This window comes from Anguilla rostrata, chromosome 12 (assembly GCF_018555375.3).
Source record: "Anguilla rostrata isolate EN2019 chromosome 12, ASM1855537v3, whole genome shotgun sequence".
NCBI classification, from domain to species: Eukaryota; Metazoa; Chordata; class Actinopteri; order Anguilliformes; family Anguillidae; genus Anguilla; species Anguilla rostrata.
In genome coordinates this window covers 16,486,010-16,509,350 of record NC_057944.1, presented here as the reverse complement: position 1 = coordinate 16,509,350, position 23,341 = coordinate 16,486,010, and the positions used below count along the sequence as shown (strand labels likewise).

Below are 23,341 nucleotides of genomic sequence, written 5' to 3'. Positions count from 1 at the left end.
CTGGACTCACATTTATGAAGCTGACATTGAGCTCCTTGGCAGTATAGCCCCTCTGCAGGTTGCGTCGTACGTATACGTCATAGTCACGGACAATGCGTGTGATGATGTCAGAGGTGGAGATGCCCTCTGTTCGCTGGGTGGGGGCAAACATGCCTGGGGAGATAGGAAAGAGGAAGTCATACACACCATCTGTCTATCTGACTGAAGCTCAAAAATCAGACCAACCATAGAATTTCACGATACCCACCCGCTTCCTTGATGTGCTTGTAAACATCGTCACTCCCTGCAGAGGAGTATGGGATATCATCGTGGGCGACAAAGTCAATCTGTGGAGTATCAATGGAGAGGGCAAATGATAAATACAGAGCTTTAACTCTGGAAGTACAAAGTGACATAATGGCACCTGTTTCCGTGGAGTAAAATCTGGAGTTAGACGGGTGTTTCTCTCACCCGGTGTTCAGCGAGGAACTCTGGCGTGAGCGTCCAGGGCGCGTTGCGCACCACCTCGTCCACGTAGCGGCAGTGGCTGACCGCATCGTAGCGCTCGTCCTCGTTCATGACGGTGAAGCCCTTGAACTGGTGCGTCAGGTCGTCGCTGCACACTGTGGAGGGAGAGTGGGTATTACACAGACAGTGACAGCTATGAGACAGCTGGAACTTAGAACTTAGCACGCGCTAACAGAGCTCAGCACTTCAGAACAGAACGAGCGACTGAACAGCACACACCTCGATATACGGTTCAGACTGCTAGACAGTTAATGCTCATAAACACAGGCATGTAGACAGAATCTGATGGAAGACAGACAGCAGACGGTAGGCAACACAGATGGACAGACAGAGGGGCGAAAGCGCTGTTCCTCACCGCCCACGATGAGGTGTGTGTTTGGGAACAGCCCCTTGGCCTGCATCAGAGCACGGGCGTGTCCTGAGTGGAACAGGTCAAAGATCCCATCGGCATACACCCGCACTGGTCGATCCACTGGGGAGGGAGGGAGGAGAGGGAGGGTTTACCACAGACGCTATTTAACCCTGCGAGGGCCAGTCTGTGACCTGTGCACGGCTGCAGCAGCTACAGTTAGATAATGGAGTCATTTTTACACCAATCTGTTTAATAAGTGTGGTTCATCAGCTAAATTTACTGGTTCAAAACTACATGGTGACTCTGACATGCCTGAATTATTAGCCTTCAGAAGGGGAGACTAGGAATGCACTGATATTTATGAGATGCTATTGGGGAAGCAAAAGGTGGTTGTCACACTAATGCCTTTTTAGTCAAACAAATTACATATTCAGTTTAAAGAAGTACTGATAATGTACAATGCTAAATTAACTAATTAAATGAAATCTTTCATAGGCAATTTTATGCCTGTGATGCCCCGATAATTAGTTTACTCTGTGTGCGGGTGTGTGTGAGCGGAGAGGACACTCACGTGGGGTGCCTCTCTGCGCCTCCTCCATGCTGACACGTTGGTAGGGTGTGGTCGCAGGCTCCAGCTGGTCAGCGAAAGGGGCGGGGTCTGTCAGGCCCTGAAACGCACACACGCTGTCCATTACGATGGCAGGATGTGGAGAAATAGGTAGAGCATCCGGGTTAAGCAGTGCAGTGCAGTGACTGTCCCGAAATCCCATCACATAGTTTGGTCACAGTGGGAAGGGAAGCCATCAGTCTGCAGGGTATTCCCTCTCTCCGTGCACAGCCTTGGTGCCGGTAGCATGCCTGTGCCAGCTGTGTACGTGGGGCGGTCCTCTGGCAGAATGACCGCATGGCTCAGCTGTGAGAAACGGCTACACACGCCAGAGAACACAGACTCTGCTACTCTGCCCGTCTGTCGTCCAAAGAAGATGCTGTGGCAATTGGATGGTCCTACAATGTGAATTTGACATGTCCAGTCTAAAGCAAAGTAAAATTAGGGAAAGGACACACACCCCTCCCTCCCTCCCTCCCTCACTCACTCACTTACTCACTCACTCACCACAGTGAGGCGTGGGGCCTTCCCTGGCCGCTCTCCCTCCTCCGCCTCTCCATTGGATCCCTCCTTCCTCCTCTTCCTTGAAAGCAGTCGCTCTGAGCTGTGAGCCTCCATGTCTGGCCAAGGGGAGGTGGGATGCACACGGTCACACACTTGTTTTTGCCACTAGATGGCAGCTTTTTATGACTGGAAAAATGAATTTATGTGGATTTCCTCTATAATGCAATCTTATATTTGACATCCACTTGCCGAGGACTGAAATATATGTGAGGACAATAGAAATGGGACAATATTTACATTTAATTGTCTTTCTTTTAATGGAACAACAATGTACTTTTTTTGGTTTAGAAGCATGCAGAGGTCTGGGGGGAGAGGCACTATCGAACCATTGACGTTACCAGGGATTTTCAAAAGTGAAATTCAACAATCATTTCTTTATTCCCCATACTTCCAGTTCAACTGTCTTGTGCAATAATGGCTGTCCTGTGCCAACTTTGACTGGGAACAAATCCAAAACCTAACAGAAGCTTGTTACATAACCAAAACAAAGCTCTGAAAAATCTTTTCACGTAAGGGGTTTACAACACCGCCGATCTACACGGGCACCTGTCAGCTCAGAAGGGAAGAGAGCCACATTACACACATGCTGGACACAGTCAGGACAAGGATGAGATTTCTGTAAGCTACCATTTTACCCAGTGCAACTGAAATGAACTACAAAACGCAGGTAGCGCGACCAACAAATGCAACAAACACACATACGTATTCAGATTAGAGACTTTAAAACTTTAAAAATCTGGGTCAGGATCATAATTAGCCTTTTTCTGCATGATTATCATGATTCTGCGGGATGTTTTGGCTCTGGTTTCCTCTCATTCCCCTAAGGTTAACAAACCAATCAGATGAGGCCAGGAGAGCTGCCCTCTAATGAACCTTTCCAGTTCATCTCTCCATTTCTACAGGCTAACTCGTTTATGTGATTACAACCTGCTGAAAGCCACACCACCTCATCACCTCCTCCGTCAAAAGCAATAGGCCGTCCTAAGGACAGAAATTAAACCGACCAATATATTTATGTTGAACGATTGTCGAGGAAATCGTTGGGTGATATCGGACTGTGACACAGAAATTCAATAAAGTAATAAATATAATTATTTTCATGACTATGGCCTAATCCCATATGAGAGTACCAATGTGGTATAAAAAAACATATTCAACTTTTCTACCCCCTGGATACAAAGTAATTTTAATATTAAATTATTTGGACATGAACCTTTTTGATAACACGGTTAAATTTAAGACCTCCGGGTCTACCATGAACTCCATTTTGGCCATTTTATGTTGATGGCGCTCACGTTTATCAATTATTCACAAATGGAATTGTACATTTTTATGTATATCAGTTTATTAAAGTTTGATAGAAACCTAGTTACATTGATTATAGAACTCGAATTCTTGACTAAACATTCAACCATCTGACAAAATTTGAGTTTTTGATCACCAATGAGAGCTGTCTGAAATTGGCGTGGCTCATCCCACGCCGTTCATCACTTACCGGTTATTCAATTGACAATTTACAAGAATGTCATACTCAAGTGGCAATGATTAAGTTTTAAATCAGTATGCTATAAAATATTTACAAGGGTAAATGCTAATATTCGCGACCATAGAGCTAAAATTGGTGTTCGTTGTAATTTTGCAAGCCATGCAGTATTGATCCAGTGCATGGAACGTGCAGCAGAATGATTTACTGTAACAAGCAATTACAAAATACTCAAATAACTTAAGTTCAACGTTCCGTTTGGACACAAGGAGAGGTAAGTTGCAGAATGTTTTTCTCTTCGCACACCAGGCACACAATTTCCCCACAATTATCTGACTGGTCTACAAGCATTTATCACGGATAAAAACAGAAAGTGTGCGAGTAGAAAAGCAACCTGTCCATCATGTGACCTTCGTTTCATTTGTTTTACTTCACTCGAGGCTAGCATACCCACAGATCTCACCTTGGTCTTCGCGGCTGGCGATCATGACCTCGAAATTCAGCTAACGGTATTATGCTATTCATATACTTTCAAGTTAGCTGTTAAAGCGCTGATTTTTGTACAATAAAAACGCTGTAATCACCACGAGGTACTGCGGTACTGACTATAGTTTACATTACAGTGTCTGATGAAAATTGCAAAGTTATACAGTAACATAATCATAAATAGCGAGCTACCAAGCTAGATTTGCTGTACAGCAGTACGGTTGCTACATAGGGAGCAAATAAAAATGATCGTACAAGTTGGCTAATTATCCTCTGTCGCACTTCTGTCCGATTTCGACTAGATAGCAAGCAAGTAACCACCTTGTAATTTTAGTTTCTCCGTGTCAAACAAGCTAGCCAGCTAACTCGTTCGATAACAGCGAGGTCCACACAAACCTGAGTCCCGTGGGGTGAATCAGTGTCCGGAGTGAAGTGCTATGATCTGCGGACCTTGAAATATCAGCGCAGTCCTAATAATGTCTGACAGTGGCTTTATATGCATAGGACTGTGAAAGGCTAGCTATAATTGCTAAAATCAGACATGTATCCGAATTATCTTCTGGACTGGTTCAGACAGCTACCAGTCTTGAGTTGACAGCTGCACAGGAACTACAACAACCCAACCTACGATTACAGTAGGAAGTGACGTTACATACTGACACGCAGCCGTTTTTCGATTCCTGGGACAGTCCACCCCGTTCTTGAATGTAAGTGTGCTGCCTCCTGGTGGCTCAGTCCCTGTGGATTTATGGTGTCTGAAGTTACTTGTTCAGGTAGGCTACAATCCATTTCCAGTGACTGAAACTTGTCCGTACCGAATGAACAATTTACAGGCAAACCCTATATTTGGAGCTTACTTCAGTTCCAATCATTTAAGAGGCTTGGGGTTGACAATTGAATGTGAAACTTACCTGAACTGCAATTTGAAATATGTTCTATAAGCAGAATTAGATTTTTTTAAAACAGAAACAGATTCACAAGTTACTACCTCCATTTTATTACCCATTAGCAGCAAATGCAGATTTTATTTGAAGTACGGCACACAAAGTGCAGCCACACATTTACTTCTATCTGCTTACTTTATGTTTAAAAAACAGAATGTACAGGACAAACATCACAGAATAATGTTACACAATTGAGGAGATGGGAAACATAATATTTCATTATATAGATGGGATATATATTGTGTTCATAAGTTCTCTCTTCAATGAAACACTTCTGCCATCATCTTCAGACCTGACAATGTTGTTTGGCACTGAAAGAGGTCCCTTACAACAGGGCTCACAGACACTGAAAATAATGCTATATCCATCTTTTATAATAAAGAGGAAATAAAGAGTAATTGGACTGTAATCATACATGCAGAAAGTAATCAAAAAGGCTCTTGTTCTGTCAAAAGGAGGTAAAGGTGTGAATGATAAGAACACATTCACTTTAAATCATATTTTTTAAGCCGAATGCTTTACAGTCTTGTCTGACGTCCCAGACTGGAATGGAAAATGCACATTTTGTATGGCTTTTGCGCATTTTGCTCCCCGTTGGTCTAAGGCACAAGGAAGGAATGACCCTGTGTGGTTACACAGCTTGGCGATACAGAACAATTAAAAAAAGTAGAAAATAAAAAGACGGATAGTTGCCACAAATGCTTGCTAGGCATGGTGTAACCATTGGAAAGGTTGAGCAAGGAATGCTGGGGTATCGTCTGCAGAAAGGGTTGGGGTAGCTATGGTCTCCAAGCTACATCCCCGTCCTGATGCTCTGGATGATCTGGAAGATTGCTGTGAGGAGAACAAACAGTGGATGACATTAGCTTCAGTCTGAATTAAAACACCTTACAACCATAGGTGTACACAAAAAGAAAGCATTCTCTCCACAAGTACTAAAAATTTCCACAACTTTTTTTTTTCTTCTCTGCACTGTAGGAAAAAAAACTGATAAAGGTCCCCTGACAGTAGTGAGTTCAGGGCAAACAGGAGTGGAGGAAGGTGTGACAGGTTTAGCTGCATATAGTGCTTTTTGATAGGTTCGTTTTACAAATACATTTACGGATGGATATTTTACGGTTCACACTGCAGAGTACACAGTCTTGGTTCGTATTAAACAGTGTCGCTGATGCCTGTTCATGAACAGTTACCTGATCCACAGACTACGAAAATAAAGAGTGCCAACAGCCACGGCCCCACTGACACTTTGTCATCTTGGGTGTTTCTCTGGAACGGAACGAGGAAGTTATTACTGAATTCTGATCCGATGTGCAGAAAGAATAAATCAATACATATACAAAAAATAAAGATGAGGACATACGTTATAAAAGCAAAATAACAACAAAAATAGCAGCAACATCATACATTAACATCTACTTAGTATTAGGCTATATTATCTAGGCTCATGTGTACCATAATGTATTTTGCATTTGTGACAAGCATGCTAAAATAACGCACATACTGTTGGCACAAAAACGAATAGTGCCATGAATCATGGCATGATTTATGCTTAACTTAGTTAATTCCTCGTGGAACTGATTTCTATAGTATTTTAGTTACATTCAATATAATCGACTAGCCCAGTTTCCCTAACTAGTGGTGTTCAGACAAACCAGAATACCGACAAACGTTAATCTGGTAGCTTTGGCACATTCACTTTAGTTTTTCAAATAACGTCAGAAGCAACCATTGGCAAAAAATGCAGCTGCTGAAACTGAAATAAGGTTAACAAACGTTAACTGTTATCTTGCCTTTAAAAATGTTAGCTAACTGACCAGCAGTATTGATCGAACTCCCAGGGCATCAACCAGAAGAGGGACCAAACTCACCGTGCTCTTGGCTACGTTGCCTCTTTGCGTGATGTTTTTGCTATGTTTTTCGTTGGCCATGCGAATTCTCTGTTTTGCCACCATATTGTACGAACTTCTGAGCTATCTATATCGTATATAAACTGCAAATAAGGTCTTCGCCTAAGTGTGAAACCCCACAAAATCTACCAAAGCCTACAGCTAACGTAGCCAGACAAGTACTGAAGCCGTCCAAATTGTCAACGTCCACACAAAGTTTGCCCCTCCCACAGGAAAGCCGTATTCTGATGCGTGATAGTGGAGGTTGTCTTTCCAAGCGACGTAATATAGTCCGCCTCTCATTAATTTCTAGAAGCATTTTTTATATTTTATTTTTAGTGTTCGTAATAGTAAATAAGAATTATCTTAATTGTATATAAACAAGGGCATATATGTCTTTATAACTGTATAGATATTATGCTAACAAGATTTAGCTATATTCAATAACATAACGCTATAAAGCTTTTATTTGCGAGCCAGTCTATATTCTGCCTGGATACCTACGTTTAATGTAAAATATGAGATGCAACCTGTAATTTTTGTAATTTTGATGTGTATGGTGCACTTATGAGTTATTTATCCTAACAGATTAGGCCCACTCATTCTGCATACTGATTATTCTATATTAACCAATGTATAATATAATAACTATATTGCTATGTTGCGTGTTGTAGAGCTTGGGACCAGCATTTTCAACTTTTGATTGGTACATCAGTGTCGTCCACGTTCTATGATGTGGTCACAGAACAGTTTTGTAGAAGTCATTCGTCGGTTTTTAAGTAATTTATTTTATTTGTGTATATACCCATTTAATCTTCTTTCTTTATCTTTCTTTCTCCTTTATGTTCCTTTTTATGTATATGTATTAATCATTGTCATTCTGTATATTATGATAGAGTGACTTGTTTCATTGCTCTGCATCCTCATTTTTGTAAAAAAAAATAAAAATAATAAATGGCAAAAAAAACATCGGTGCATTAACGATTCTTATACAGGTCGGTGTTGGGTTCATTTGAACTCCCCTTTGGATCGCTCAGTCTCAGAACTGTTTCAGAAACTGTTTTATACAGTTCTGTGGGGTCACTGCTAGTGTGTTTCTGTCGCTCCTACACTTCCGTCGCACCACATCACTTCCGGCACAAGATGGCGCCCCCCAGCCCTGTTCTAGCAGGTGGGTGAGCTAACTCATTGTAGATGGAAACATCTTTTATTTCTTGGTTAACGATGTAAGTTTATTGTATTATGTTAATAAACGATGTGGGTCTATGATACGAGCACACGGAATGTTTAATTTGCTGGCTAAGTAATGTTAATTATTAACTTTGCTGATTCCAGTTTATTAATAACTGTCTAAATCGGCACAATTAAAGATGAAAAACTTAACTTTGCCAGGGAAGTACTAACGATGTACTAAAGACGCAAACATTTTAATGCGATTTTATATCCACCTGCTTTAATTGAATCAGTCCGAGGATCGAATGGGACATTGCTGCTATCCGGACCTCCGAACTGTGATGAATATTCATCTTTCCAGAGGTAAGTCGTCGCGTGCTGCTAATCGCAAGTTTGTAATGGCGGTATTTACGGTACACAACTGTTTATATGATCATGCAAAATTTTGAGAGTATGCATTATCATTGTTCTTTCAAGCCATGTGCAACATGACGCGTGTACATATTACTTTTTTAAATGTATGTTTCCCTCTACCAGGGACAATGGCAAAAGTAGATTTGTGGCCTTCAGTAAGGATGGTTCCTTGTTTGGCTGGTGCAGTGGTAACAAGTAAGGAATACCTTCATCCATCTACCTTGTACCAGCTGATGATCTTTATGATGGAATTGTGGCTAAAGGATAAAACCTAAAGCAATAGCTTCACATTCTGAATCTGGCACTTTCTGTAGAAAAAATCCTTTTAGGATATCCTGATTATGGTTTGAGAAACTGAAGGTATTGAATAGCATTATTAACTGTCTTTCTTGCCTGGCAGAGTCAGTGTTGTGAGGGTTGCAGATGGCACATTGGTCCAGTCCCTGGACCTTCCTAAGACAGCCCTGTTGGAATTCTCCCCGTTGGGCACAGTTCTGGCTACGTGGCAGCCCTATACCAGTATGTACTTTAATGACCTTGTGCTTTCATATCTCTTCCCCAGTCTAACCTTGGCTGAAGGATGTTCACATCGAGTGCCGCACTGACGCAATGCCCCAATTGATTTTTCTTTTCCGCTTTTCAATAAGAGATGTGACACGTTTTGCTATTTTAGGCACTAATTTATTTTGGCTGTTAACTGGCTGTCATTAGACAGGTCCTGTTGTTTCATGAACACACTATGACTAGTGCTTGTTTTCACCTCATTACACTGAGTTTGTTCACTGCATGAGGCTGTGGTAACAGAGCTGCATGTTTAGATACAATATAGTTGAAATTGTGTCACATTGCTACTTGAGAACTCAACAACAACGCAATGTTTCTTTGTATTGCTTTGCTAGTTAGAAAAACCTACTGAACTGGACTGGACATCTGGTAGCCCTGACCATCTAATGGAAAACAGTTATAGCAGAACTAATGCTAGCAATTCCCTCCCCTCTCTCAGAAACACAGGACAACCCCCAGGGGGATGCTAATCTGCAGCTATGGGACCTGAACAGTGGGACCTGTCTCAAGACTTTCTATCAGAAGAAAGTCCAGGGCTGGTGAGTGAGTGAGTGGGTCAGGTTGGGTGGGGGATTTCAACTGAAGGAGTACTGTGAGAGAGGAGGGTTCAGTCGGCGGCTGAGTTTGGTTTTGAGGGGGGATTTCAGCCTATAGAAAAGGCCAGAATTAACGTGTGGTGTGGGAGACATGATATATGCATGAAATGGTACCTTAGCTTGTCTTGATTCCTTGCGTCACAAGGAGTGGACTGGTAGCCCCCCTCACCTGAAGAAGTAACCATTATGATGTTGTTACTTATGCTACCATTCTGTATCTCCAGGTGTCCCAACTGGTCAGATGATGAGAAAATTGCGGTCAGAAATGTTAATAATGAGCTTCACTTCTTTGAGAACAACGACTTTAGTAAGTGATTATTGACCATCTCATGTCCTCCTCGAAACGTGGTCCCAAATATCCAACTGCTGTAAAATCTGGTTCTTGTGAATTTGTTGTATGAGTGACACTAGCATGTCTGAGTAGGAAGATTTGATGTTGTTTTTTCAGACACTATTGCCAACAAACTTCACCTGCAGAAGGTGTCAGAGTTTGTCCTTTCTCCAGGACCTCAGCCATCCAAGGTGTGTATGAATCCCCTCAGCAGGCTGGCCCTTGTGGCCTCAGGCTTCTGATTGGCTGTACAAGCCGTTGTCTGAGTGTGTGTTTATTTCAATAAAGGCCCTTTATTGATTACTGAGGTAACTGTGCAATACTAACTAACACAAGACACTGTATTACTACTCAAGGTTGCTGTCTATGTCCCAGGAAGCAAGGGCGCCCCATCGTTCGTTCGGCTCTACCAGTACCCCAATTTCGGGGGCCCAACCTCCGCCCTTGCCAACAAAAGCTTCTTTAAGTCTGACAGAGTGACAATGCTGTGGAACAATAAAGGTACACTGAATTTTCACTGGATGTTGCTGCACCAGAAGTACAGTGTCCACTTTACTAAGCTGACATTAAGCATAGCTCCAGGTACAAGCACTGTTATTTAGGGTTCGGCAAAGTGGATAGGTGGGTAAATCGGGCCACAGCCTGTGATCATTTTTAAGTCACAATTGTTGTGGATATTAGCTGCTCTGTTTATTTATTTTGGTCTATGCAAGATACAAAACCAGCAGTCATGAAACTAGGCTTGTTTTCAGTCAGTTTTTTGCCTCTGCTTTTTAGTTTTTAATGAAGATTATCATTTTTCTTTTAAAAAATCTTGTTGAAATTTAACATTTTTAAATATTGTTAAACATTTTCTAATTCACTTTTTTGCAATCATTGAAAAATGACAAATTGCAGTTAAATGGCCATTCAATTAATTATAAGTTAACTAAATGGAAATCGGCATGCCATCTGTCCTGGTAGTGCAGTCGCTTCCTCACTTGTGAAACAACATTGTGATTGCATTAATACTGCACAGATCATGCACCAAGCAGACACAGACTACATGAGCCTGGCTTAAGTAATTAATGTCAGGTATAACTGTCTGTGTGTGCTCTTCCATTTTACTTAGTTTACACTTAAAACAACTTAAGCATTCAAGGCATATAGACATCTAAAGTCAGTGATAGCTACTTGGACTTATGGTAGATTACATGGTGTTCAATCTGAACATGGAAACTGAAATGCCCAAATCCAATCAAGCCCCTTCTACAGTTCCTTCAGTGATCGTATGTGGAAAAGCACAATGAAGGGTGTAACTGTGGTGTAAGACTTGCAGTCTGTTGTAGTTGAATGACTGAAGGTTGAGGATGTACTGGCATTTTGACCTGGGATGTGGTGCTTCTTTTCTCACCTCAGCCACGGCGGTGCTGGTAACTGCCAGCGTGGAAGTGGATAAATCAGGCGCCTCGTACTATGGGGAACAGACCCTGCAGTACCTGTCCATCAGTGGAGAGACTGCAGTGGTCCAGCTACGTGAGTCCTCTCCCCTCTTTCTTTCACCCTGTTCTTCTCCATCTTAAGCTCTCACCTGAACAGACCCCTTTTTCACTCTTTTCTCTTACGTCCATCAGTCTCCTTCTCACTGTGTTTTCTTTGTGTAATTAATGATTGAAGTGTAATTTACATTGATTCCATTGGCACTTCTCTTTTCTGAGCAGCAAAGAACGGGCCGATTTACGATGTGACATGGAGCCCCAGCTCCTCGGAGTTCTGTGTGGTGTACGGCTTCATGCCGGCCAAGGCCACCGTCTTCAACCAGAAGTGCGATCCCGTTTTCGACTTTGGCACGGGCCCCCGGAACGCCGCCTTCTACAGCCCACAGGGCCACATCCTGGTGCTGGCCGGGTTCGGGAACCTGCGCGGCCAGATGGAGGTGTGGGACGTGAAGAAGTACAAGCAGGTGGGCAAGCCGCAGGCGCCCGACTCCACCCACTTCTCCTGGTGCCCCGACGGCGAGCACATCGTCACGGCCACCTGCTCCCCGCGGCTCCGGGTCAGCAACGGGTACAAGATCTGGCACTACACGGGCACGGTGCTGCACAAGGAAGACACCCCCGAGGGTGCGGAGCTGTGGGAGGTCCTGTGGCAGCCCTTCCCCGATGGGACTTTCCCTGAGAGGCCTATCAAGTACCAGGCGGCGCCGAGCGAGCTCGGAAGCACCGAGGCCAAGCCCACCCAGGCTTACCGCCCGCCCGCTCTGCGGAATAAACCCGCCACCGCCAGCTCAAAATTGGTGAGTAGAACCTAGTGCCAGCCCACCTTGCCATTAGTGTAGGGGGTCTTCTGAACCCAACCTCCATTCTGGAATCTTACTAGACATGTGAAGGGAAGAGTGAGACTAGGTTATAACCTGTAGCATTGACACCTTACGACCTGTCCACTGGGAAGAAGTGGAGGTCAGTCTGTCTGTAAAGGAGAGCCTAGGAGGGAATACAGGGTGCTGACAGGTGAGGAGGCTGAGGTTAGGATATCTACACAGGAGGAGGTTAGAGTCTGCATGGACCATTCATGAATGACAGTTTAGTCTGCAGTGAATTTTAGAGGAATCGCTGAAGGATGAACGTGTGTCTGTTTGTTTGACCGTCTGTTTCTCTCATTCTCAGCATGAAGAGGAACCTCCACAGAACCTGAAGCCCAGTTCGGGGGGAGACAAGCAGATGTCCAAGACTGCTCTGAAGAACCAAAAAAAGCGGGAGGCCAAAAAAGCTGCCAAACAGGTAGTTCAGCTTGCTGTAGTCGCGGTGGGATGGGCTTTGCAACGAGTGCATGGAATCTAGTGCAAAAACTGTTGTTGCATTGGGTGGCAGTGATGCCAGTCTGTCAGTGCTGTACTGTATCTGCAGGAGATCAAATCGGATGCCCCTCAGGTGCAGTCTGACTCCACCTCCACCTCCACATGCCCCGCCTCTGCTGCCAGCACCGCCCCTACGTGTGGTGACCCTGAAACTGACAAGAAGATAAAGAACCTGAAGAAGGTGAAAATGCTACAGCACCTACCTGAGCATCTCAGCAGGAAACCCACTTGCATGCATGTTAACCATGCCTTTGAGACTGCCTTTTCAGCTTTTTACCTTTCTACAAACAGTTACTGAGGAAATGTAGTGCCAAGTTAAGCACATTAAGGTATTCTGACCCAATCTGCTTATCCAGAGAACAGCTCATCATTGATCAGGTTTAAGTAGTTGCTTGACCCAGTTTGAAATAATCCTTATACTATTTCAAACCATATCAAACCTGTCCATCACTGAACATATTGTAGGTTGTTGGCAGGATGGATGTCATCTCTTAATCTTATTTCAAATGTCACATCTGCTGACCTACTTGTGTGTATAAATCCAGCTTGCGTGTAACACCAAGGATAATGGGAATTGAATGACATTTCAGTGGAGGATGCTACTTTTCTTTTCCACAGAAACTGAAAGCTATTGAGCAGCTGAAGGAACAACAGGCAGCTGGGAAACCTTTGGAAAAAAACCAGGTGAAATATGTCATTATTTGGATGCGTTTTCACATGACATAAAAAGACTGTTTTTTCGGAGGGAACTGTACGTTGTAATGGGAATACAATATTATCAGAGTTCAGGAATACACACTTAAGTATGCGTATGTGATTTGTCCACAGTAAGCATGCAAGTTCAAACATACTGATTGAACAATAGAAGTTTAGACAATAATGCATGGTCATTGATGAAGACAAAACTCTGTACCCTGCTGGTACCAGAATATTCAGTTTATTAATAAACAAGATTACGTGCTATGAGCCTACTTACACGTATAAGTGAGTGGGATCACTTGTGGTGCCTTGAATTTCTCAAATCTTCCCTCCATCAGGTTGAGAAGATGCAGAAAGAAGCCCAACTGCTGCAGGAACTGGATGATCTAGAGCTGGGAGTTTGAAATGAATGTCTTATTTCTCCATTTGTCAAACCCAATCTCATATAACACAGCTGGTCTTCAAAGATTCATCCAACCATAGTAGATACAGGCTTTAAAAAAATTTGAAAATTGTTCTCCAGACACACATTGCCGCTAGACTTTTTGCCATTGAATTGCTTGTATATTTGAACCACAAATAAGTATTGAGCAGACAAGGTAATGCTTCTGTACAACAGGCAATGTAGGCAGTACCAACACTTTTGTTGGCTGTACATAATGAGTTTAATGCTGTACAACAGACTTGAGACTTTTAAAAAGCAATACAGCGATCAAGGTTCTAACTGATGTTGCTAACTGTATTGAAATGTTTTGGCATTTATATTTGCTGGGTTGATTACAGATTTAACACATGCCTTCTGCCTCTGCTATCATTTTTGTTTAAATTCTTAAACCAAGCGTTTCATTTAATGTGTTTGTACAGTAACCAGCCAACCTGTCCTATTTCAATGACAGTAGTCATACCTGAAATTGACTACAAATCCCACACTCTTTCTGTACGTATGTACGTCAATTTGCCTGAGGTCACGTAAGGCATTTAACCGTACATTTTTCTCACGCCGCTCACTCGTCTTAGCCGCGGTCGGTCTGGGAGCTAATCTGGTATTCTAAGTAAATCGGATTGAATGGTGAATGGAAATGGAGAAACGGTGGTTGTCCTCACTACTCTTCATGTGCATTTTCTCTTTATACTGTGCCTCTGCCGATAACGGCGGCGTGAAGAAATTAAAGATGCAGTTTGCAACGGGACCACTTCTCAAATTTCAAATCTGGTAAACTATACGAACAGGAAATGTGTGATTATAGTTTATTGGAAAATAAACTAGATCTGACTAGGCCTTTCGTCCAAGGCTAGCATTTCTCCCAGCATGCGTTTTTTATGTTAGCTGATGATAGCGTCCTGTCAGATAGTTGTTGACAGCTTAATATGCTATAACCGAGGTAACTAGTGCTTGCCGAAAATGAGCCGGGTACGGTCGGCTACATGAATTGCGTGCGTTTCGCTGGTCTGCGTGTTGCTAACATAGCTATCGACCAGTGACCGGTTGCTACTAAGTTAGCTGGTAGCTGTCTGAAGATGTTACTAATGATATGCTGATCGGCAGTATGGTTTGTAAGTTAGCTTCCCCGCGAATGTACGGCGTTGGCGTGAAACGTGCCTTTGTTTGTCAGCCCATACAGTTCAGATTTGTTAGTTGTTCATTGAAAGGAAACTGGCCAGTTGCGGTGCAAGTTTCCAGAATAGGGCAAATAATTGGTTGTGTGCGTACTGTACAGATAAGACCCATTCCTAGAATGTGGGAGAGGGAGCGGTGGATTCCTGGAAGTATCTGCAACTAACGTTTGTGTCATGGAAATGTCGGTCTTATTTGAACGTCTTAATTATTCAGCCTTACTGGAATGCATTCATTTGACACTAGGCTTACATTAATCATGTCTGTTGTGCTTGTTGTGGTTCTATTACACGTTTGTTGTTGACACTACCTTTGACAGCCTTTTGAATACTCATTAGCAGCTAGTTGAATAAAAAACCTTTGGTCTCTGTCCAATCTATCTGAGGGAATGTGCAAGGTCTGTCGGCTTTCTGTGTTTAATTTATGCTCCCTCGCTGTGCGATTAAATCGAATAAATCCTTTTATTGAAAATATGTGGCTCTAGGAAGTTTAATTTGGAAATTGTTTTGTAAACAATGGCTGGTACTGTGTTGGTGGCATGGTTAGATCAGGATTTAACTAATCTACTCTTGTTCTCTTTTGTGATTGTATTTGTCCTATGGGTTTTTTTTTCCAGGGAAATCTGCCAAAAACGTATGTATTTTTTGATAGCCTAAGCGTTATTATCATATTTATTATGCGGTCCAATTGTATGTGTTCTACTTTGAATTTTGCTAAAATCAACGCAACATTGCTACTGAAGTGCAAGACCTTCCTAGGGAACTGACATTCTCATAAAGTTACTTTTTCAAATTCGGTGATGCATACCTGCCTCCTACACCTGCCAGGAGAATGGTTTGTTTCAGAACTGGAAATTAATGAGGAAAGGTGTCGTCAGTAAATTCCTGTTTGCGATGACCAGATAATGAGTGTGGATTGGTTTGAAGCAACCCCGGCCTGTGTCTATACCCTATGTTGTGTTGTCCCGCCCGACAGTATCTCCTGAGGGTACAAGCGGGTGTTTGAGGAGTATACGCAGGTCCTGAACCAGCGGTACCCAGACATCCGCATAGAGGGGGAGAACTACCTGCCCCTGCCCATCTACCGGTGAGTGACTTCTCTGCTGCCACAGAAACCCACACTTGAGTGGAATTGATTTTTTAAATGCTGTTCTAAAGTTTGAAAGCCTAACCAGGGACAGGGGCTGCAAATTAGCTCTGCCTAGAAACCCTATATGTAGTGCCTCTGGTGCTTGTTTTTAACCTGTAACAATGTTAACTGCATTGTCCCAGATACATAAACAAATGAATAAATATATAACGTGGTTGAAGGAGAAGGCCTCATTAAGCTTGGTCCTGCCGCTCTCAAGGAAGCAACAGAAAAAAGGCTTGAGTTCGAGACCACAAGATCTACTTATATGTGGAAGTACTTTTTACCTAATTAGCCACACACCAGTTTGGAAATGGCTTCTAATGACCCAGCCCCCCCATGAGATTTCATCAGCCTAATGATCTTTGTGTATGTAGAAGGGGCAGATATGTTAGCACTTCACAGAAAGCAATATTCAGATAAGTGTATTTGCATCTACCTTGTTTTAGGTTTTTTTTTCTTTGCTTGTTTCTTGTTTATCCACCTTGTTTTTGGTTTGGTCTCTTTTCTCTCAGACACATAGCTTCCTTCCTGTCCGTGTTCAAGCTGGCTGTTATTGGGCTGATTATTCTAGGCAAGGACCCGTTTGCCTTCTTTGGTATGCAAGCCCCTGGCCTGTGGGTCTGGGGTCAGGAAAACAAGGCGAGGTCATCACCCCAGGAGAGCAAACATGGAGGGCTAGTGCATAGTATCAGGGATGCAAACCGAATATAGGTATGAGTATTAGTTCAGTCCACTGCTGGGATTTGTGAATCTTTCTTATGAATGCATCAGACATTGGTGTGCATTGTTAGCCCAGCCAGATGACGTTAAGATCTGCACAGCACAGCACTGAAGGGATGCCTGTGAATAAGCAGCACGGTTTTCATAATTCTCGGCAGGGGGGAGCATATCAGACACGTTGCATCATTAGATAGGCCATGTTGGGTGAGTTTGGGGGTGGAGATATGTAGTGGGCGGGGTATGCAGAATCGTAATTTTGACCGAGGGCCCTCAGGGATGGCCTGGTTGCAAATACTCAGGTCTGCATCTGTGGCTCTTCGCTAATGATGCCCTTGGGGGGGAAGGAAGGAACTGTCTGTCGCTTGCATCAGCCCAGTTACATTCAGGGCACCCAGCAGTGGTCAGCTGCACCTGGATAAGGACCTGTTCTTATGTTCAGAGGAGTCATATGAGTTTAAACTGTATTAAATGGCCGTTGTCTTCTGTCATCCATGACTAAGGCTCGCCAGTGACTGCATCCATATCAGTGTAATGTGAGGTTCTTGTTAATATTTTAGAGTCAGAACGTGATATTTTAAGCGCATGAAAATGAAGCAGGTTAATTTCCATAAAAGTAAAACATGGAAAAGTTGTATGTTAAAAGTATAGAATTACATTTTTCTGAAATAAAGCTAATGTACAAAATTAGAAGCCAGGTAAAGTTGTTAAATGTAATTTTAAAGCTGTATTGCCTTTCAAAGTCCAACCTTTTAATATTACGGCAGATTAACCTTGATCCAAATGCTTCATGTGTCACTGTAAGGCCTACGATATGCTTATATGATTTTTGCACCATCTCCTCTCCTGCCAGATGGGCTTCTATTAGGGTCCACAGAGAAGGCTGATCACAAGTTAATCTCTGCGGTATTTATTATCAGTAACTCCTAGAGGAGGATTTATGCATAACCCCCCTGAGGAGGGTTGTTTGTTTAATGTGATGTATGACCGGTTCACCTGGTAAGCTCTGCTATTTTGGCCTTTCCCTTGTCAGATCTATGCTTGCATGATGGTGTTCTTCCTCAGCAATATGATTGAGAACCAGTGTATGTCTACGGGTGCCTTTGAAATCACATTTAATGGTACGTTGTTTTTTTCCATTGTTATTCTTTCTTGCTCTCCAGTTATCATTGACATTGCAGATTGTAATGTGAGGAAAAACATTTCTCAGACATGAAATTACATTGCAAGTGACACTTTTATGATGCAAGACCTTTAGCACACACCTTCCAGAATCTCAGCTTTCGGAGATTCTGGAAGGTGTTTTTCTGTTACCAGTTAGCTAAGCTAACATTGTTTTTGTCTGCAGCCTTTGATAGAGGTAGCACAGTTAGCACGTAGCTCGTAGATATTGTCTAATATTTTTGTACTGGATGCACAGCGATGAAATTAGTATCGATCGTATCGTCTAACAATGGGTAAGATGGATATGGTTAAAGCAAATTTCCCTAAAATTTGCACTATCCTTTTAAATTAACTCTCTGGGTGTGTGGGGGCATGTTCTTACCTCTGCTTCATCTTGGCAGATGTCCCAGTGTGGTCCAAGTTGGAGTCGGGTCACCTGCCCTCCATGCAGCAGTTGGTCCAGATTCTGGAGAATGAGATGAAGCTCAACGTCCACATGGACGCTCTCCCGCACCAACGCCCCTAACCAGGCCTGCTGTGGACGGGGATCCTGACCTTTTGTAGGTGCTTCTCTTTTGGCTTGTTGGCTGAAGTTCTCCACACTCCATACCATTTATCAGTATACCTGTGGGGCTCTATATGGTCTGAAACATTTGCCATTAGTTATTTGATACCACATGATTATGTATTACCAGATCGTACACATTGAAACACAAATATCAAACATGTTAGTCTTTGTCGTTTCTCCTGTCTGTCTCCTGTCAGTCACCTGTAATCTGTTTCTCTGGCTGCTGCCTCCAGGTTGGAGGTGGGCGTGTTCACGGGCCGTGAGACGATGTCTATGAAGGTCTGCGCTCAAGGCGGGCTGACTGCAGGCGCAGGCTGGATGTCCCGAATCGTCACTCACTGCGCCTTGGGACCCGCCCCCCCCACCACAGGGTGGGGCCCACAGCTCCACAACGGCCATCTATACTGCATTTCCTCACATCTTGATGCAACTACCATGCTCTCTTTCACAAGACTACGCAATAGCTGGAGCTCATATGTAAATTGGCAATTGTATTTTGTGTTTGCAGATTCAGGAGGCAAAATCAAGCAGAGACAGGATTGTGAACATTTAATTTAACTTAATGTTTTATTTGAATATGTAAAAAACATAGATTCTATCTGTATTTTTAATATTTCTTTTGTAGCATACAGTGCAACAAAAACAAATGATTATGAAGTGGAATACGTCTACCAGGGAATTCATGCTGTGTACATTCCCCAGGCAGCATGGGTCACAAGGAAAGTTTATTTTAAAAATCTGTTCAAAGTGTGATATGCAAATAGGTCATCCTATTAAATTTTGAGATTGCAATTTCACTTGAGAGTTTGGACACATTGTGCAAGGAGGTAGCTATGTCGTGAGGTCATCTTTTAATGGTCACTCTCGGGTGGGTGAACGTTTTCAGTTTTGTGTGAGAACTGAAAAAGATACAGAAGACAGGCATTTCTCATCTGAATCGTAAGAATGTCATGCATAGTGGTGGATCTGAATTTCTATGTCGCGTGTTGCATTGACATACTGCGTGTTCTTTGGTACCAACGCCGATTGTTTCAGTGCATCATAGGGATTGCATTTCATCACTGATTAGATCACATCGTATGCCTGCAGTGCAAACACCCTTTGCTTGGGAAAACTGAATTATATCTTTGTAACTTGATTATCTACTTTCTTTTACATGAAAGGGACCATTAGTATGTGTTTAGACCAAAGTGAAGTGGCTGTGTAAGGCCACATCTTTTTCTAGCATTGATTACTCTGTTGTGTTTTATGGAGCGTAATGGTAGTTTTTCCCCTCAAGTAAATCACCTTAAAATAATTTGATAATTTGCCATCTGTTATGATGAATTATAATTACTTTGCATTTAGTATGTGACCAGTACTGTTATGTATTTAACCAACAAGTCCAGACTTAACCAGATCAATTCCAGGAGCATAGCTAAAGGGCAACTCAGTGTACCCTTCAGGGCAGTGGTTCCCACACTTGGTCCTGGGTTTTTTACTCTTCAGTCTGCATAATTATTTGTGACATAACATGACCAGTCTGCATTAAGTGTTTAAGTACAATTAGCAGCGTATCAAAATGTACAGTTTTTATGATGACCGGCATATACAGTGGATCCGCAGAACCGCGTGTAAGAACCATTACAGGTTTAGTCTTTCGCAGCCATGTGAGAGTTTTGACACGGGGTTGACGAGAGAGGGATTTGAACTGCCTCAATTTTGGGTCTTCCAAGATGTAACTGCGTAGTCATCTGACGTGTAATTGATGTTCGTATGAAATTCGTTAAATTTATTAGACAAACTACGTATTCTATTGGCATAAATGTTTTATATATTGACACGTTCGGTGAGAAATGAGAATGGCCTATTTATTTTCCGTTTCACATAACGTGCATATGCCCTTGATGTGCTTTCCTGCCTGAGGCGCATGCAAATGTTATGTAAACATTTTTTTTTTAAGTTAATTGAAATTAAAGTTTTAAGGATTTTTTTCACATATTTGTCAATGCCGTCCGTCTCATTTTAGCATGAAGAAAGAGGTTGCGAATGCCGTTCAGATGTTATATAATAATATATGCTCCTGAAATAGCATTTCTTTAGTTACTCGGTTGTCATATTGATTACTAAATGTTATAGTATATGTATGCGAATTGTAATATTGGCAATAAACTTGTTCCACTGGATTAGATGCAAGACTGATCCTTGTTGGTTGGACCTTTAGTTCGTCAATCACAGTGCTATATTCTCATTGGTGTACGTCAGACACGGTGTGCCGTACTCTTGTGTCGTGGTAAATGCGGAAGTACATTTTTACGAAGTAATTTATCTTAGAGAAGTAGCCGACACTTTGCGTTTGTAATACCCATTTCACAAGCCCATTCGACAGTGAGAATTGATACACTTATTGGATGCTTCAGTAGTACGTGTTCAAGTAATGCAATGTACTTTTTCTTGTCATTGCAATTGTTTGGCTGGCACAGTGCACTACCTTTTGGTTTGTGAACGGTATTCACGTGGACTGATGGTCAGCGTGTTCAAATCTAAATGGGGTAATACTAAACATAAATTTGAGTTTTCAGTTCCCATCAGTTATGCTGTAGACGCGTCGTGTCAGTTGTTTGGTTAAATGTGCGCTGGTCATGAATTTATCGGTCTGCATCAAAGAAAATTGTGAACGATTCAGAATCTGTAGGATATTATAGCGATGTGATGGATGCGCACGAGAAGACTGGTTTAGAAGCGGCAGAAGAAATAGTAAGTAGTACTGCACGGGATGGAGAAACCCATGATGAGACTCAAAAGGAAACTGCCGGTGGACCTGCTCCGGGGCATCGGAAAATAGAGGTCCATTTCTGCGGATCCACCCCTCTGCTATGGCAGGCAGCCGACGTGAAAGCAGCCCGAGAGACTGGTGTGGTTGGAACCCTTGTGGGCTCATTGGCCCGACAGCCTCGGCAGAACAACCGGCTGGGCAGACCACTGGAGCTTCTTACAGAGGAGGCGCGGTTGCTGAGAGAGACCGCCCAAGCTGTGCTTTTCCCTGCCACGACGGTAGGCAATACAGCGGTTTTATTTTGCATGCCTTTTAAAAAAATCTGTTTTTATATATAGAGAGCGGTTGTATTTCGAGCCTTCGTATTTGTAAGTAACACTAATGACTACTCTCATCTTTCACTGTACTGCAAATAAATTAGATTTTGCCAAGATCGTGAGTTTTTTCTGTGTTAATGAATTCATGTTCTCCTCTATGCCAATTTCTCATATAGAGTACAGATGCTGAAAACCTGCAGGCAGTGGAGCAGTATGTAGAGAGGCAGGAGCGCAGCTACGAGGAGCAGAGGGCCCTGGCGCTGCAGGAAAGGAAGGCCATGCTACTGAGGGCGCTGGCGCAGAAGCAGGAAGGTGCAAAATATATACATAAACTTCTGGAACAGGTTGAGTCCATTTGCGTTCAGTCTGAGCACCGCAGGATTCCATTAACATGCAGTGCATTGAGCTCTTTTTCCCACCTGAGGAATACAGGCATATCCATAATGTATAATATGCCCTGATATTGTAATTTTGATATAAAACCTCAGATTCTCAAGCTATTAACACATGTCCTTTTCAGATGCAGAGGAGATCGAGTCTTTGGACCAGAGTGTGCAAGATCGGTTGGATGCCCTTGAGAGGGGCTTCTCTCTCCCGCGTTCAGCCATGGCAGTCCAGCTGCACACAGCTCGGGCAGGACTAGGCCACACACCAGAGGAGAGGCATTTCCTAGCAGCTGATTGGCCACAGCCTCGGGACGAGAGGTCGGAGACCAGGTTCCGTGTTTTCCGGGATTTGAGCCGACAGGGCTTCTACCTCACCTCTGCTGGCAAGTTTGGGGGAGACTATCTGGTGTACCCAGGTGAGTCTGATTCGCTATTAGGTAATTTACCTCCCAATATCTGCAATGGAGCGTCTTGAACAGAAGCATACATGCAGTGTGTTAGATGAGGCTAATGGCACAGCTCAACTGGCTCCCTTTCCAACTTCCTTTCTGCTCCCCCTCTGCGTCCCCCGTCCCCCCCTTTAGGCGACCCCCTTCGTTTCCACGCCCACTTCATCGCCGTGTGTATCCCTATGGACTCGCCAACACCCCTGTGTGACCTGCTGGCTCTCTCACGGCTGGGCTCCAATGTGAAGAAGACGATACTTCTCTGCTCGCCCAGTGACGGTGACGAGGGTGGAGAGGAAGAGGAGGTGGTGTACACGTCTCTGCAGTGGAGTGGAATGGTATAGCACCTGCAGGACTGTGACTGACTCACAGCTTCCTCTCCAACATGAACCATAACCTGGACTGACCTTACCAAATTATTAGGAACATAATGGGAGGAATGGGTCCGTTAAAAAGAGCATTATGGAATGCATGGCTACCCAGACCAGCATACTGTGCGAGCGGAATACAAGTGAAGAGTATTAACACTGACTGAAATATTTTTATGCTGAAAATAAAAATAGAAAAGCTTAATTTCTGTCGTGTGTGCACTGTTGGAGGCCATCGCTTAAGACTGACATTTCAGATGAACTGTGAAAGGTAAAGATTTTAGCAGAGCTTGTTATCTCTCTAGTTAAGAGCCATCTGAACATGGCTTACAGAATTGTGTGGTTTACACCTATTCTATTTGTCAGTACACAAGTTCCAAATGTGGTTTTTAACCTAAAACCACTTCAGTTTTAGGTTATCACATCCATCGT

General features: G+C 43.0%; 5 protein-coding genes across 5 annotated transcripts in view; 3 read left to right on the top strand and 2 right to left on the bottom strand.

The window, feature by feature from the left end:
• The window catches only part of LOC135236145 (choline-phosphate cytidylyltransferase A-like), a 7,835-nt gene extending 3,188 nt beyond the window's left edge, over window positions 1-4,647 (bottom strand). Inside the window, exons 1-7 of the mRNA XM_064302356.1 lie at window positions 4,396-4,647; window positions 1,974-2,086; window positions 1,431-1,527; window positions 863-979; window positions 451-602; window positions 248-326; window positions 11-153 (exon numbers count right to left, since the gene is read on the bottom strand). Of these exons, the coding sequence (XP_064158426.1) occupies window positions 11-153; window positions 248-326; window positions 451-602; window positions 863-979; window positions 1,431-1,527; window positions 1,974-2,084 (699 nt within the window). The 5' untranslated portion in view covers window positions 2,085-2,086; window positions 4,396-4,647. The remainder of the gene's footprint in view (window positions 1-10; window positions 154-247; window positions 327-450; window positions 603-862; window positions 980-1,430; window positions 1,528-1,973; window positions 2,087-4,395) is intronic.
• Window positions 4,648-4,972: 325 nt separating this feature from the next.
• On the bottom strand, window positions 4,973-7,076 carry LOC135236149 (stress-associated endoplasmic reticulum protein 1-like). Its single transcript, XM_064302359.1, has 3 exons — window positions 6,812-7,076; window positions 6,134-6,209; window positions 4,973-5,777 (listed from the first exon to the last, which is right to left on the bottom strand). Exons 1-3 carry the CDS (start codon window positions 6,893-6,895, stop codon window positions 5,737-5,739), a joined length of 201 nt encoding a protein of 66 aa, XP_064158429.1. The 5' UTR covers window positions 6,896-7,076; the 3' UTR covers window positions 4,973-5,736.
• Window positions 7,077-7,854: 778 nt separating this feature from the next.
• Window positions 7,855-14,238, top strand: eif2a (eukaryotic translation initiation factor 2A). Its single transcript, XM_064302354.1, has 14 exons — window positions 7,855-8,000; window positions 8,296-8,365; window positions 8,540-8,611; window positions 8,817-8,935; window positions 9,420-9,519; window positions 9,801-9,883; window positions 10,025-10,098; window positions 10,264-10,408; window positions 11,306-11,422; window positions 11,608-12,182; window positions 12,553-12,666; window positions 12,793-12,924; window positions 13,362-13,427; window positions 13,781-14,238. The coding sequence occupies exons 1-14, from the start codon at window positions 7,973-7,975 to the stop codon at window positions 13,844-13,846; spliced, it is 1,761 nt and encodes a 586-aa protein (XP_064158424.1). The 5' UTR covers window positions 7,855-7,972; the 3' UTR covers window positions 13,847-14,238.
• Window positions 14,239-14,364: 126 nt separating this feature from the next.
• On the top strand, window positions 14,365-20,802 carry LOC135236148 (thioredoxin reductase-like selenoprotein T1a). The gene is made up of 6 exons (XM_064302358.1): window positions 14,365-14,655; window positions 16,033-16,143; window positions 16,701-16,827; window positions 17,939-18,026; window positions 18,471-18,629; window positions 18,871-20,802. The coding sequence occupies exons 1-5, from the start codon at window positions 14,516-14,518 to the stop codon at window positions 18,593-18,595; spliced, it is 591 nt and encodes a 196-aa protein (XP_064158428.1). The 5' UTR covers window positions 14,365-14,515; the 3' UTR covers window positions 18,596-18,629; window positions 18,871-20,802.
• Window positions 20,803-20,908: 106 nt separating this feature from the next.
• tsen34 (TSEN34 tRNA splicing endonuclease subunit) lies at window positions 20,909-23,114 on the top strand. Its single transcript, XM_064302357.1, has 5 exons — window positions 20,909-21,050; window positions 21,303-21,670; window positions 21,886-22,021; window positions 22,230-22,511; window positions 22,680-23,114. Exons 2-5 carry the CDS (start codon window positions 21,329-21,331, stop codon window positions 22,883-22,885), a joined length of 966 nt encoding a protein of 321 aa, XP_064158427.1. The 5' UTR covers window positions 20,909-21,050; window positions 21,303-21,328; the 3' UTR covers window positions 22,886-23,114.
• Window positions 23,115-23,341: the final 227 nt, after the last annotated feature.

What these genes read in the sequence shown, in the direction of transcription:
- LOC135236149 (XM_064302359.1), bottom strand. Translation starts at nt 6,895, where the DNA reads ATGGTGGCAAAACAGAGAATTCGCATGGCCAACGAAAAACATAGCAAA. An exon ending in GCAACGTAGCCAAGAGCACG is followed by an intron (nt 6,210 to 6,811) that starts GTGAGTTTGGTC and finishes GTTCCGTTCCAG; the next exon opens with AGAAACACCCAAGATGACAA. An exon ending in TTTCGTAGTCTGTGGATCAG is followed by an intron (nt 5,778 to 6,133) that starts GTAACTGTTCAT and finishes TTCTCCTCACAG; the next exon opens with CAATCTTCCAGATCATCCAG.
- eif2a (XM_064302354.1), top strand. Translation starts at nt 7,973, where the DNA reads ATGGCGCCCCCCAGCCCTGTTCTAGCAG. An exon ending in TACGTGGCAGCCCTATACCA is followed by an intron (nt 8,936 to 9,419) that starts GTATGTACTTTA and finishes CCCCTCTCTCAG; the next exon opens with AAACACAGGACAACCCCCAG. An exon ending in CAGAAGAAAGTCCAGGGCTG is followed by an intron (nt 9,520 to 9,800) that starts GTGAGTGAGTGA and finishes CTGTATCTCCAG; the next exon opens with GTGTCCCAACTGGTCAGATG.
- tsen34 (XM_064302357.1), top strand. Translation starts at nt 21,329, where the DNA reads ATGGATGCGCACGAGAAGACTGGTTTAGAAGCGGCAGAAGAAATAGTA. An exon ending in TGCTTTTCCCTGCCACGACG is followed by an intron (nt 21,671 to 21,885) that starts GTAGGCAATACA and finishes TTTCTCATATAG; the next exon opens with AGTACAGATGCTGAAAACCT. An exon ending in AGACTATCTGGTGTACCCAG is followed by an intron (nt 22,512 to 22,679) that starts GTGAGTCTGATT and finishes CCCCCCCTTTAG; the next exon opens with GCGACCCCCTTCGTTTCCAC.